This window comes from Barbatula barbatula (assembly GCF_947034865.1).
Source record: "Barbatula barbatula genome assembly, chromosome: 7".
In the NCBI taxonomy this organism is placed as follows: domain Eukaryota; kingdom Metazoa; phylum Chordata; class Actinopteri; order Cypriniformes; family Nemacheilidae; genus Barbatula; species Barbatula barbatula.
The window spans coordinates 962559-974636 of NC_136770.1; the positions used below are offsets into that span (position 1 = coordinate 962559).

The following is a 12078-nucleotide window of genomic DNA, read 5'->3' on the forward strand; positions in this document are numbered from 1 at the left end:
TCTCTCTCCTTCTCTCTCTCTCTCTCTCTCTCTCTCTCTCTCTCTCTCTCTCTCTCTCTCTCTCTCTCTCTCTCTCTCTCTCTCTCTCTCTCTCTGGACATAGTTCTCTTTAGAAGGCGTAAGTGAAGCCAGACTGTTTGAGCTCTCTCCAGGAAGACATGCCTCTGAGTCGTCCCTTCACTGCTTCGACGGAGACATGTGATCCCATTTATTCACACACGCATTTACACCGAATTTCAAACAAATAGTTCGGAAAGAAAACCAAAAGGAGGAATTTCTTTTTCCATGTCCCGTTCCATTTTACCTTTTGAACTTAAATGCATTTTCATGAACAACTTGGGAAAAAGAGCAAATATTTACAAAGAAATAACAACGTTGTTTACATTGTGTTTCAGGAATTTTTGCTAAGTGCAGTTAACTATGTGAAATTAAATTTCTTTTGAATTTGGAGAAATGTGATGTTTTCTAATAAAGTTTATTACACTTAATTGACAACCTACATTATCTGTGTTACAATTAAATAAAATTAAACTTTAATGTGAAAAAAGATCAATTTGAATGAATTATTAGAAATGAAATGTTTTATAATCAGAATAAAAAAGTACCTTCTCACCTCAATCCAAAAAATTACATGTAACATCCAAGTATCATTCTCTTTCTCCCTAGAGTCCTTTTTACCAGGGAAACTGTGTTTCTAACTAAACAAGTATTCACAAAATGTCCCATTGAATACATGCCGTCCAGCCAAAGGTGTTTCACAAATGCCCTTCCTCTCCCAAAAGAATCATCCAGGTGAATCGATACATCTCCCCGGAAGATCTCTGCCATCACAGGATATTAATAATGCAATATTAATACACATCAGGAATTATCAATATTTAATATATTCCAAGAATATATTCACACTTTTATTAAAAATGCGGAAAAATGAGATACTTCTTCCTCCAGGCAAGATTTGGAGAGATAGATTGAGGTAATGTTGGGTGAGAGGTCTTGAAATAGATGAGAAAAGGATGAGCAGTAAAAAAGAGGGAGGATTAAGGAAAATATGAGGACAGAGAGGCTGGATAAACAACGGATCTGTTTAAAAAACTGACACGGAATAGCAGGAAATCTATAGAATGACCTCTGCATGGAGCCGGTAGAAGATGTGAAAAAAAAATCTAAATTTGAAGGACAGATGAGATATGTGGGGGGGTGAGAAGAGGTCAAACAGCAGAAGAAGAGATCTGTCCAAACCGTAAAGGACAGAGTGCTTAAAAAACCTTCCTTCCCTGTCTGCCTGCGTCCATATAAATGATGGATTTCTCCTGTGCCAGACAGACTGATCCTCTTTCACACACTCGGCGGATGTTTGTGTGTGTGCTGTAATTGCTCACCTGGGAGCAGTAGCACACAAGGACACTGAGATGTGCTTCAGGTTGTCCTGCACACACACACACATCTGTGATTATGAAGCCCATCAGTGTTCAACCTCTGGAGGTCTGGAAATCAGCCTGGACTGGACGGGTCATTACAGCTCGGACTCTACTGATGAAACTCCAGGCCTCACAAAGTTTATCATTTGTTGTAGGGATTTTTCATAAAGTCCATTTAAGTTAGTTAAGGCTTAGTCATACTAAAGGTGCAAAACTTTTTTGTAGGTAAGAAAGAAAGAAAATTCAGATGTTAAGCAAGTACATAAACAATCTGTGTTCAAAACTGACAGTAAGCTTAATGATAATAATCATCCATAAATTGAGCTATTGGTTTGGATTTCTCAGGAAATGTCAGTTTCATGCAATTTCAATTAAACGCACGTACGTAAGAAAACTATGTTCCAGATAGATACAATGACCCTTATTGTTTTAGGACAGATAGTTCCTGCTGTCATTTTATATTGGACGAACTCATTTGATGATACCACATATTCTGAAATGAAGTGCATTATGAAATCACTCATTATTCCTGTTTTTAATGATTTATTTAGTCTTTATTTCCAGACTATTTATCATGTGTCTGTTGTTTGTTCTAGAATGTGTTTTCTGTAGAGAAACAAGCGCTACATTAAACTTGAATGTAATTGAATGAAATATTCCCATTCATACGCACCCACGATACGGTTTTAATAATCCGAGCTGAACTGACCCTCGATAAATTATGATCAGACTGAAAGTATGTTAAAATAAACACAATTTTGTTAAAAATAATGTTTCAAATAAACAACCACAACATTAACATTGGGATCCAACAGAAGTTTGTACAAAATTATATGGACCTTCCTTCATATCTGAACGCCAAACATGTGTTCAGAAATGAAGATTTGTTAGTATTTGTAAAAACGGGAAGACCGTTGGATTCCTTAAGCTACGGTATACGTACTACGACACTATGACTGTTTGTTTTAAAAGATAAAGGACAATATGAAATCTTATATTGTTGAGCTTGGATCAATCAGCAACACCCATTCGAGACGTAGGTCTTTATTTACAATAAGGACTGTTCTTGTTTTCCATACGCCACATGTATGATATAGAAGCTTGCTCTAATTTCAGATGTATTGCTCATGAATCTCTGCCGTGCTCTCACAGTCACAGATATATGGAGCTCGTGTACAAACACACATTTCTGAGAGTCAGCAGAACCCTGTGCCTGCCGGGGAGACTGCTGGATCTCATTTCACTGATAAAAGACTTCATAGAAAGCAATTAACACATCCCATGTGTACACAGATACAAGCCCTCAATCACATTACAATCACACACCATTATATTAACTTACTGTATGAGGAAGATTGCTTTAAGAGATTAGACTCACTAGGGACTAACACACACACACACACACACACACAGCAGAAGTGTTTTCAGATATTTCTCATGTGAAAAAGAGTTAAATGTGTCTGTCATTAGAGATCCCGACAGTGAGTCAAACTGAGCTCAGATTTGTCTTGTCTGCAATCAAAAGTCAATATTAGTGAAGATCACATTTACTCAAATCCAGATGATTTCACCTCTACAATCCACATTCATTTCACACATCAAGACTTTTCATGTGTTTCAACAATCACACTCTCATTTCTTCCTGCTTTTATTTCCCCGAGCAATTTCAGACCAATCATCGGCGACTAAGCTGATGCTAAAATGAAACAACTGAGAACTTCAGCAAATCTCCGGAGGTATTAAATGTCTGAGCATTCCATCTAACGATCTGAAAGAATTTAAAAAATGTCAATAATACAAAACTAAAATGAAACGTTTCAGATGGAGAAGCTTTCTGGAGGTTTGGAAAAAAGCAGAACACTGATCAAAAACAGAAGCCTATCGCAAGAGCAAATGACTTTAACCCATTCTTCTCAGTAGTGGAATATTAAAAGAGATTTTACAATACAATACGTTCGACTACAGGCTTTTCTAAATTGAACAATGAATTTAAAGAACAGTTCTGTTTTGTTTGTGCATTTAGAGATGATAAAGAGAATCCTGTCATCATTTATTCTCTCTCATGTGGTTGTTAATCTGTATGAGACTCTTTCGTCAGGGGAACACAAAAGGAGATATTGATATGAGAAATGTCTCGAGGGTTTTGTGTTCGTACAATGGCATTCGGTGTTGACCGGTTATCAATGTTCTTCAGAATATCTTCTTTTGTGTTCTACAAACTCAAACAGGTTTAAAAAAACATGAGTAAATGATGAAAGAATTTTCATTTTCTGGAAACCTTCCCTTTGATGTAATACAATATGTGTTCATGTTATCTGGCATAACAACGCAGTGTCCTTTAAAAAAACACACTGTAAGCTACATTAGATATAGAACAGTCAGAGGAGGAAAGGACAAAACGCAGATAAAAATAATTGACACCCCTAGAACAACACTGTGTGGGGTGGGAAACGGGGCTGCGATGGACGGTTACCAAGGTAACAGAGCATCATCTCTGAACTGGTGAACAAGTTTGTTGAAGACTCGCATCACTTCATCTCCTTATTATTGACAAACAAGGATTGCCTTCAAGTCACAATCTACGACGAGCTGTCAGCTGAGTGTTTATATCAAAACAATCTATATCATTTCTCAATAACTCCATCCCTGTGTGTTTTCAAAGATGGAGCTTTTGCAGCATCGCACTCCTTATTTGGCTGACATGTTGAATCTGACAGAGAGCATCAGGTTTGTGAGCACCGGCTAACCTCTATCACCCGAAGATTTATGAATCCCTGTCACAGCGGCTGAACTAATGAGAGCGAAGAGGAAGAAATGGATTGAGAAAAGGCCAGGGGGAAAATAAGGAGAATAGGTCATATAGCTTTGGAGAGAGAGAGAGAGAGAGAGAGAGAGAGAGAGAGAGAGAGAGACACAGAGAGAGAGACAGAGAGAGAGACAGAGAGAGAGACAGAGAGAGAGACAGAGAGAGAGAGAGAGAGAGAGAGAGAGAGTCGGGTGAGACGCAGATCTATTCATAAAATAATTCATCCATTTGAAAGCCTAAATGACACATTCTGATATTATACGAGTTGTTTAAACTGCCTTCCATAGGCAAATGCAAATCTCACCCAAAATGTTCCAGAGTGTCATTTCAACTTAGTTCCAGTGAGTTCACAGGCAGAGCCCTGGAGAAGTTCAACTCAAAATGCTGAAGATAATTTCAGCCGGAGGGGCACATCAGACTCAAAACTCAGAGGGACTTCACTTCACCAAAAATAAACAGGTGAATATGAAGGAGCCTGCGGCGAGAAGGGAAATTATGCACATTTCATTTTCACTGAGGTGAACATTGACTTTGGTTTACAGCGAGATGCTGCCGAACACCCGAAGAGGTCAAAAATGCCACATCAGCATCCGGACCGCAACCCAAAGAGCTGAGAAAAACATTCAAACAAAAATCTGCCGATTGAAAGGGTTCAGTAGAATGAATAAATATTGCCAAGAGTGAAGATCTACTTGTGGCAAACATTTGCAGCAAACGGGTTTGTTTACCACAAATCAACTACAAGTTCTCTGCAAATAAACAATTTACCAAGGGTTCAGGCGAGGTTTCGCACAAAACCTTATTGTCTGCGTGGACTGATATGGGATTAGATTTTTTGTAGCCATTTTGCTTCAAAATTATGATAATAATTATGACATAATAATTATGACATGGTATGATGTGAGTTCACACGTGGGACTGTCCACATCACCTCTTCGTGAAAGAAAAGGACGGTTGAGTTGATTCTCTTATATTTATGAACAAACAAAAGTCATGCTATGATCTCTTTTCAATATTAAGATGTACATTAGCGACAGGCCTAAAGGAGACACTCCACCCAAAAATAATCTGGATAATATAATAATAAATCTGGAGTAATTCATGATAGATTTTTATTTTAGAATGAAGGATCAACTAACATACTAAAGATGAAGTACCGTCTAACCTAAATGAAAATATACTGGTGATTCACACATCAATTGAGATGAAACCACAACACGCATGCTGTTTGAGCTTCACCTTTGTCGATTTGCCCAACTGTAAATATTTTTATTTGTATATACTTATGGTCGCTACATAATATGGACATGCAACCTTTTGACATTTTAAAACATAGATTTTCTTTCAACATTCAGGAAAAAACTGCCATTGAACTCAACTGTCCTGCAACTCTGAAAGTTCACCCAAAAACAGTCGAGATTTACTCGCCCTCAAGTTCAAAACCTGAATACATTTCTTTGTTTGGTTGAACACAAAGGAAGATATTTGGAAGAGTGTTAGCAACTGACATTTCTGGGGCATCATTGACTACCAAATATATTTCTTACAAAAACAAAACATTTTTGCAACAACTTCATGGTGAGAAAATGATGACAATATTTTCATTTTTGGGTGAACTGCCCCTTTAAGGACTGAATGTAAATTCTATAGGACACCAGACCTCCAAGAGTTAATCGGTCCAGTTTGGATACAGACAGTCCTCTCCAGGTTTCATTGTTCTTTCTTAACACCAGAAGTTGGATTCTTACTACAAAATACGCATGCAAACGAAAGTATTTTCAAAGCTTGACATTTCAAAAACAGACAATGACACCATCCTCAGAGACGTTTTGAGTGCTTTTTTATTGTTTCTCTGCAGCGCAGGCGGCTCTATTTCACACCAATAGCACACACATATTCCCTACGAGTGCTTGTGCGTTTGTTTGAAAGGGAAATGGTGCATTTCTCTTCAGGAGAACAAAGAGGACGTCCTGCAGCGACACATGTTCCCGACGGAAAGCAGAGGAAGGGAGGGCGAGAGAGAGAGAGAGAGAGAGAGAAGGGAGTGGGTTTTTCTTTTATGTATACTGTGTATAAGTGTGCCAGAGACGTTCTATATCCAAAGAGTGAGATCCCCGTTTCGACAGTATAAATACAGTCCCACATAAATACATTCTCCACTGAAGGAAACAATTGACAAAATAAACAACAGTTTACAGTAGGCAGCAACACTGACCCCCATCTAAACCAGCGCGACCAGAATAACCCACAGTATGCTAGCGGAGATGTTCCATGGGCTGGGGTGAATGGAAGCGGTAACATGCACACACGTGAGCCTTTACTTTCTGTAAACGCTGGTGAAACTGAAGGAGGGGAACCGCGGGAAGACAAAAACTGACAGAAGCCGGATCGTGACACAGGGCTGTGAAGAACTCTCTTGGAGGTCTGAGACAGGATTCAGTTTATAGAAGATGGTTAAAATGGTGCTGTGGTTTGTGGGATTGTTCTGTTAAATGGGCAGCTGGAACTTGACGTCAACCTGGGCCTCCTTGGCCAACGACACAATTTCAGAAAGCTTTACAACCTAGAGAAACAAGAGATGAAGATGAACCAGTTAAAAGACATTTAACAAAAATACATCATGACCTTGTTGACGAGGGCTGATTATGGAAATTAAAAATAACAACAGTAATCACACAGAACTACTGTAAGACGACCAAATCATTTTTTGTGTGAAAAAGGGAACGGTGAACACTATGATAAAACACGTTCCACAGGAAACATTATATCGGTTTAAATTAACCTGAACATGACGACACAGTTTTTCCAGTTGTGCTGTTCCTTCAAACCCTCATCTTTGCTTATCTTATCAATCTGATTGCTGAAGAAGTGTGTTGTGTAGATTTCTTTGTTCTTCATCTCAGCATTTTCGCTTAGTTTCCGTTTGCTTGGGTTAATGAACAGAAACAAAATCAACGCACCATTTTGGCTGCCTCATCCAGATCGTCACAGGCCAGGATCTTTAGAGGACTGGAGGCGATCAGAGCTTTAGCATCATCCACACGTGTTCCTGAAGATCAGAGGATAAGATGTGAGAACCTCAATGTGTCTAAAGAATGTGTGTTAAAGATCCAGTGTGTAATATGTTGGAGGATCTATTGCATTTCTCAACTTTACTACTAGATGCCGCTAAATTTCACACACAAACTTTAACTGCAAAGCCACAGCTTTGATGCGCGTTTCTTTACGGTTTATGTGATATTTTAATGAAACCCTACGGCTACTCGCAGCCTTTGAGAACAAGAAATGAGACAATTCATCAGATCAGCACCCTTCAATTTATCCCCCTCTCGCTTCATAAATCAAACTCGCCTGCAAACATAAATCTTTCTGAGATTTATTTGGTCCATCTGTCTCTCGCTCACCTTGTAACCGCACCACGATGGGGATTTTCAGGTCTAGGTCAGTGACTGCCATGATGATGCCCTGGGCGATGACATCACACCTCATGATGCCCCCGAAAATGTTTACCAAAATGGCCTGAACCTGTTGAAAAAAGCAAGCATGTCTTATAGATTTTGTACATTTCAAAACATGACCTAACTATGGTTAGTGAATTTTGACCTTACCTTCTTATCAGAGGTGATGAGCTTGAAGGCCTCCGTCACCTGATGTGCTGTGGCTCCGCCCCCTACATCCAGAAAGTTGGCGGGAATTCCACCGTGCAGTTTGATGATGTCCATGGTGGCCATAGCAAGTCCAGCACCATTGACTAAACACAGACAAAAATATCATCTGATATTTCACTGGGTTTACAAAAATATTGCAAAATGTTTGTGAAAGGCAGAAAACTCTTTACATGTGTCTCATAGGACAAAATAACAAAAGCGTATGTGAAATGGCTTATTCAGTGTGCTACTAAAACCACCAAAATGCTATTTTTATTCTTCAAGGTGTATGCAAACTTATGACTTAAGTCGATGCCGATAATATTCTCTAAAGGAAGCTTGAGGTTTATTTCACTGACCCAGACAGCCGATAGTGCCATCCAGGCCGATGTAGTTGAGATCTGCTTTGGCTGCCTCCCTGTCTCTGGTGTCCTCTTGGCTCCAGTCCCGCATGTCGAACACTTTCTTCTGTCTATAGGCAGCGTTTGTGTCAAAGTTGATCTTGGCATCCATACACATCACTGCGAATATAAAAGAGCTTTTAAAACCACTGGATACTCCGCAGGGATTATGCAAAGAGACACATAACAGAAGGTGTAGGTTTAGGATACCGATGCCGGATGAGTCTTCAACCATTGGGTTGATCTCCAACATAGATGCATCATACTTTAAAAACACATCATAGAGCTTCAACATGTTTTCTGCAGCTTCATTGATCAGCGCGGGAGGAAAACCCATCTTCTCCGCCACCTGAGCGAAGCACATGTTGATGTAAATTGAGTCGCATGATGGCCACAGTTGTCGATTTAGTCCTACAGAAACATCGTACCTTTATGGCCTGTTCTATCTTTATCCCGTCAATGATGTCGATGGGCTCTTTCACGATGGCGTCGGGATTCTCCGCAGCCACATCTTCGATGTTCACGCCCCCCTGAGAACTGCCAATCAGCACGGGGCCCTGCAAATACCATGTCACCCAACTTTCAGAGGACATTGCAGGCTAGAACAGAAGGAAAACTCCTCTCTCTCTCGCCCTCTGCTGTCCATCATGCTAACTGCAAGACGGTGATCTGCCATTTGAAATCTACTTAGATTTGGTATTAACAGACATATTGTTATATAAGTGGGAATAGCATAGTGAGTGAACTCTGACCTGAAATGATCTCTCCATGGTGATGGCGAAATAATACTCTCTGCGCGGGTACCTGCGCTCGCAGATGAACACCTGGTTACAGATGCGGCCCGCCTCACCCGTCTGCTTAGTGTACAGCTTCTTTCCAATCATCCTAGAGGAGATGTCCCTCGCTTCTTCTGGCCTGAGAGACAGAGATAAAGACGTAAACACTGAGGAAATAAAGAAAACATAAGAGTAATCAAGTAACGATATAGGAAGAAGCGAGGGATACTCACGAGTAAACAATTCTGACTCCACCCTTCAATCCTCCTTCAAAAGAGCCTTTGCCTCGACCTCCAGCCAACACTTGCGCTTTCACCACCAGATCTTTAGAACCTGAGAGGGGAAAAGAAATAAAGGTGAGAAGAACAGCGTGAACCGTCTGGTCTTTTTTATAATTCAGTCAATATAGATTGAGAACCTTCCACTTTTATTTGCATTTCAGGACATTTAATGCATTTTATGGAAATCAAAAATGACACAATTATAATATATGTGAGCTGTTGGAGAACTGGAAAGGGGAAGTTTCTTTTTGGCCTTTGAAGTGTTGGGTTTGATTTAGTGGAACTGGATATTTGAAGTCAATGTTGCAATTTTTGTTGCATGTGTAAATATTCCCATGTTTTGCAACAAACCCTCAGTTTCCAGTCCTGTTCCTATAATTCAGAACACAACAGAAAATGTTCAGTCTGACAGAAGTCCACAACAGTTTCCAGGACACAGATCGGGCCGTGTGGGTCACAGAAAACCCATTATTCATGTTCCTCAGTCTTAATTGCTAGCGAAACCCGAGTCTGCTTTATTCCGGCACACAGCTCTGCCTGTCTGTCACGGCTCTGTGCAGATGCGGCCTGTATGCTGACACTCAGATTAAGGGTTTGAGCCGTCACATTCTCCAATGGTGCCACAAATCTATGTTTAGATTTCAGCGTGTGAGAGAATAGCACAGAAAACACACACACACACACACAGCACGTCTCAGACTAAAACATAGGTTAATCACAGGAAAGGATCTTTTGTTTACGTCAGGGTAAAACTGCGGATGCAGCCTGCGCCACATTGAGAATATAAGTCAGCATGTGTTGATCTGTTCTTACCGATCTGTTTGGCAACAGCATACGCCTCTTCGGGCGAGCTGGCCACCATACCCTCGGGCACAGAGATGCCCGCCTCTTTCAGGAGCCCGATGCTCATGTACTCATGCAGAGAGAGGTTTCTCTGCTGCTGCCCACACAGCATTGGAGACGGCTGGTTTCCATGGTTACCAAAAAGAACCGATGTCCCACCGAGCACCTGGAAATGGAGTAAAATGACAAATACTAACTAGATCCAACTAGTGCCAAGGTACACAAAGCCATAGTCATGTCTACATAGCAAATAGTTCCCTTTGTAGTTGGGTTAATGGAAACAAGAACAGTGATTGGAGGTTTACAAGGAAAAGGATTTTCGCTTTGTTTTTTTTCAAGTCATTTGTGAGTTATGCTGACTATAACAGCTGCATCATGTTCATTGACCGTAGAGACTTACATGCAAGTATTAAGATAAAACTCGCAAGGGCACAAGGGTGACCCGCACAAATTCCTTGATGAGAAATGAGCAAAGAGGAGATATTTGTGAATTTATGAATAGATTTGGGACCACTTTTTTTCATTACACCCTTAAGGCAAGACATGGTTCACAGCTTCGTATTAAATTAAATAATAAATACATTCACATATTTACACCAGCACACCTCTAACCATCTGTAGACAAATTTAAACTTTTTCCAAGTCCATAAACCAACCATTGGTAACATCAAAGTGATGTTTCTGGAATAAACCTGCTGGACTAACGGTGGACAGAAACACTGAACCGAAACCGAGAGGCTGTTTATAGGTCCAAGTAGGTCAAAGCGCAGTAAGTTAATAAACCCATAATGACAACAGTGTTTATCTCAAACATATACACACATAGGAGCCACTAAACCCCCCAATAATTCATTTTAACTAGATTATAAACTGAGTTCATAATGAATTGACATGCTAGCGGAGGCATCAATAATAATGACAGGCTGTTAGCCTGGAGGCTAATGTCAAACCCAAAACTACTGTTTTGTGTCATTTAAAGGGAACCAAAAAAGGGACAAATGCCGTAATGTAACACGATATAGTTACATAATATATGTGCACAAAACGAACCTTCGCTGCCGAGCTTAAAGTCGTCCTAGAGCCGGAGTTTCTCAGTCCAGCGGACAACCGGCCGCAGATCAGGGACGTCGCCATGTTGCTCTGGTCTAACGGCGCAGCTGAAAACAAGCGACGTGACGCGCATGCGCGATGACGTACGCCACGGCTCACTCACGCTGGCCGCTGCTGCGCTTTCATTCATATCGACACGTGTGTTGCTCGTGATCGGGATTTGCTCGCTTTATTGGAAAATACATTCTGTTATGTTTACAATTTGTTAGTAGATTCATCTGAGGAGTTAGATCTAGGTAAGTTTTAATCTGATGTGGTTCACCGATGCGATGCTAATGGTGCCCCAAAATGCACGTTTTATTTGTCACATATAGTCATAAACATATACAACATACATGCAGTATACAATGGTTATCTGGTCAACACCGTATAGACCTCTTTTAATTTGACCTTTTAAGGCAGCACTACACTTTTAGGGCTTGTGAACCTCTAGTGGCTTACGATGGAATTGCAGTTGGTTCTTGGGATTGTAAGGTTTGCACCAAGATCTCAATGCAAATGGAAATTAAAACGTACATAAATTTGGCACATTTAGCACTTTATTGCATTCAAGGTTATCGAACACATGGCCTTGTGCTCTGTTCTGCTAATGCAAAACTCCAACAACTAAATTGAACATTTTAAGAACTGAAATCAGTCATTGTTCATTATATTTACTGACAGTGTACAATTCAATTTTATTTATATAGCGCCTTTCACAATTTGCATTGTTCCAAAGCAGCTTTACAGGGGGAAAACGAAAAACCCAAGACAGGGTAAAACACACTACATGGTGTTTTATATAATAAATCCAATT

At 40.1% G+C, this 12078-nt stretch overlaps 1 protein-coding gene across 1 annotated transcript; it reads right to left on the reverse strand.

The window, feature by feature from the left end:
- Positions 1–5319: 5319 nt before the first annotated feature.
- sucla2 (succinate-CoA ligase ADP-forming subunit beta) lies at positions 5320–11426 on the reverse strand. The gene is made up of 11 exons (XM_079459977.1): positions 11223–11426; positions 10143–10338; positions 9282–9381; positions 9025–9187; positions 8701–8829; positions 8483–8621; positions 8231–8392; positions 7833–7975; positions 7629–7749; positions 7185–7273; positions 5320–6787 (listed from the first exon to the last, which is right to left on the reverse strand). Exons 1-11 carry the CDS (start codon positions 11304–11306, stop codon positions 6713–6715), a joined length of 1401 nt encoding a protein of 466 aa, XP_079316103.1. The 5' UTR covers positions 11307–11426; the 3' UTR covers positions 5320–6712.
- Between the last annotated feature and the right edge of the window lie 652 nt (positions 11427–12078).

Coding starts and splice junctions, on each gene's coding strand:
- sucla2 (XM_079459977.1), bottom strand. CDS start 11,306: ATGGCGACGTCCCTGATCTGCGGCCGGTTGTCCGCTGGACTGAGAAAC. Junction 8,622..8,700: donor AGATAGAACAGGCCATAAAG/GTACGATGTTTC, acceptor TGCTTCGCTCAG/GTGGCGGAGAAGATGGGTTT. Junction 7,976..8,230: donor TGGCACTATCGGCTGTCTGG/GTCAGTGAAATA, acceptor GTCTGTGTTTAG/TCAATGGTGCTGGACTTGCT.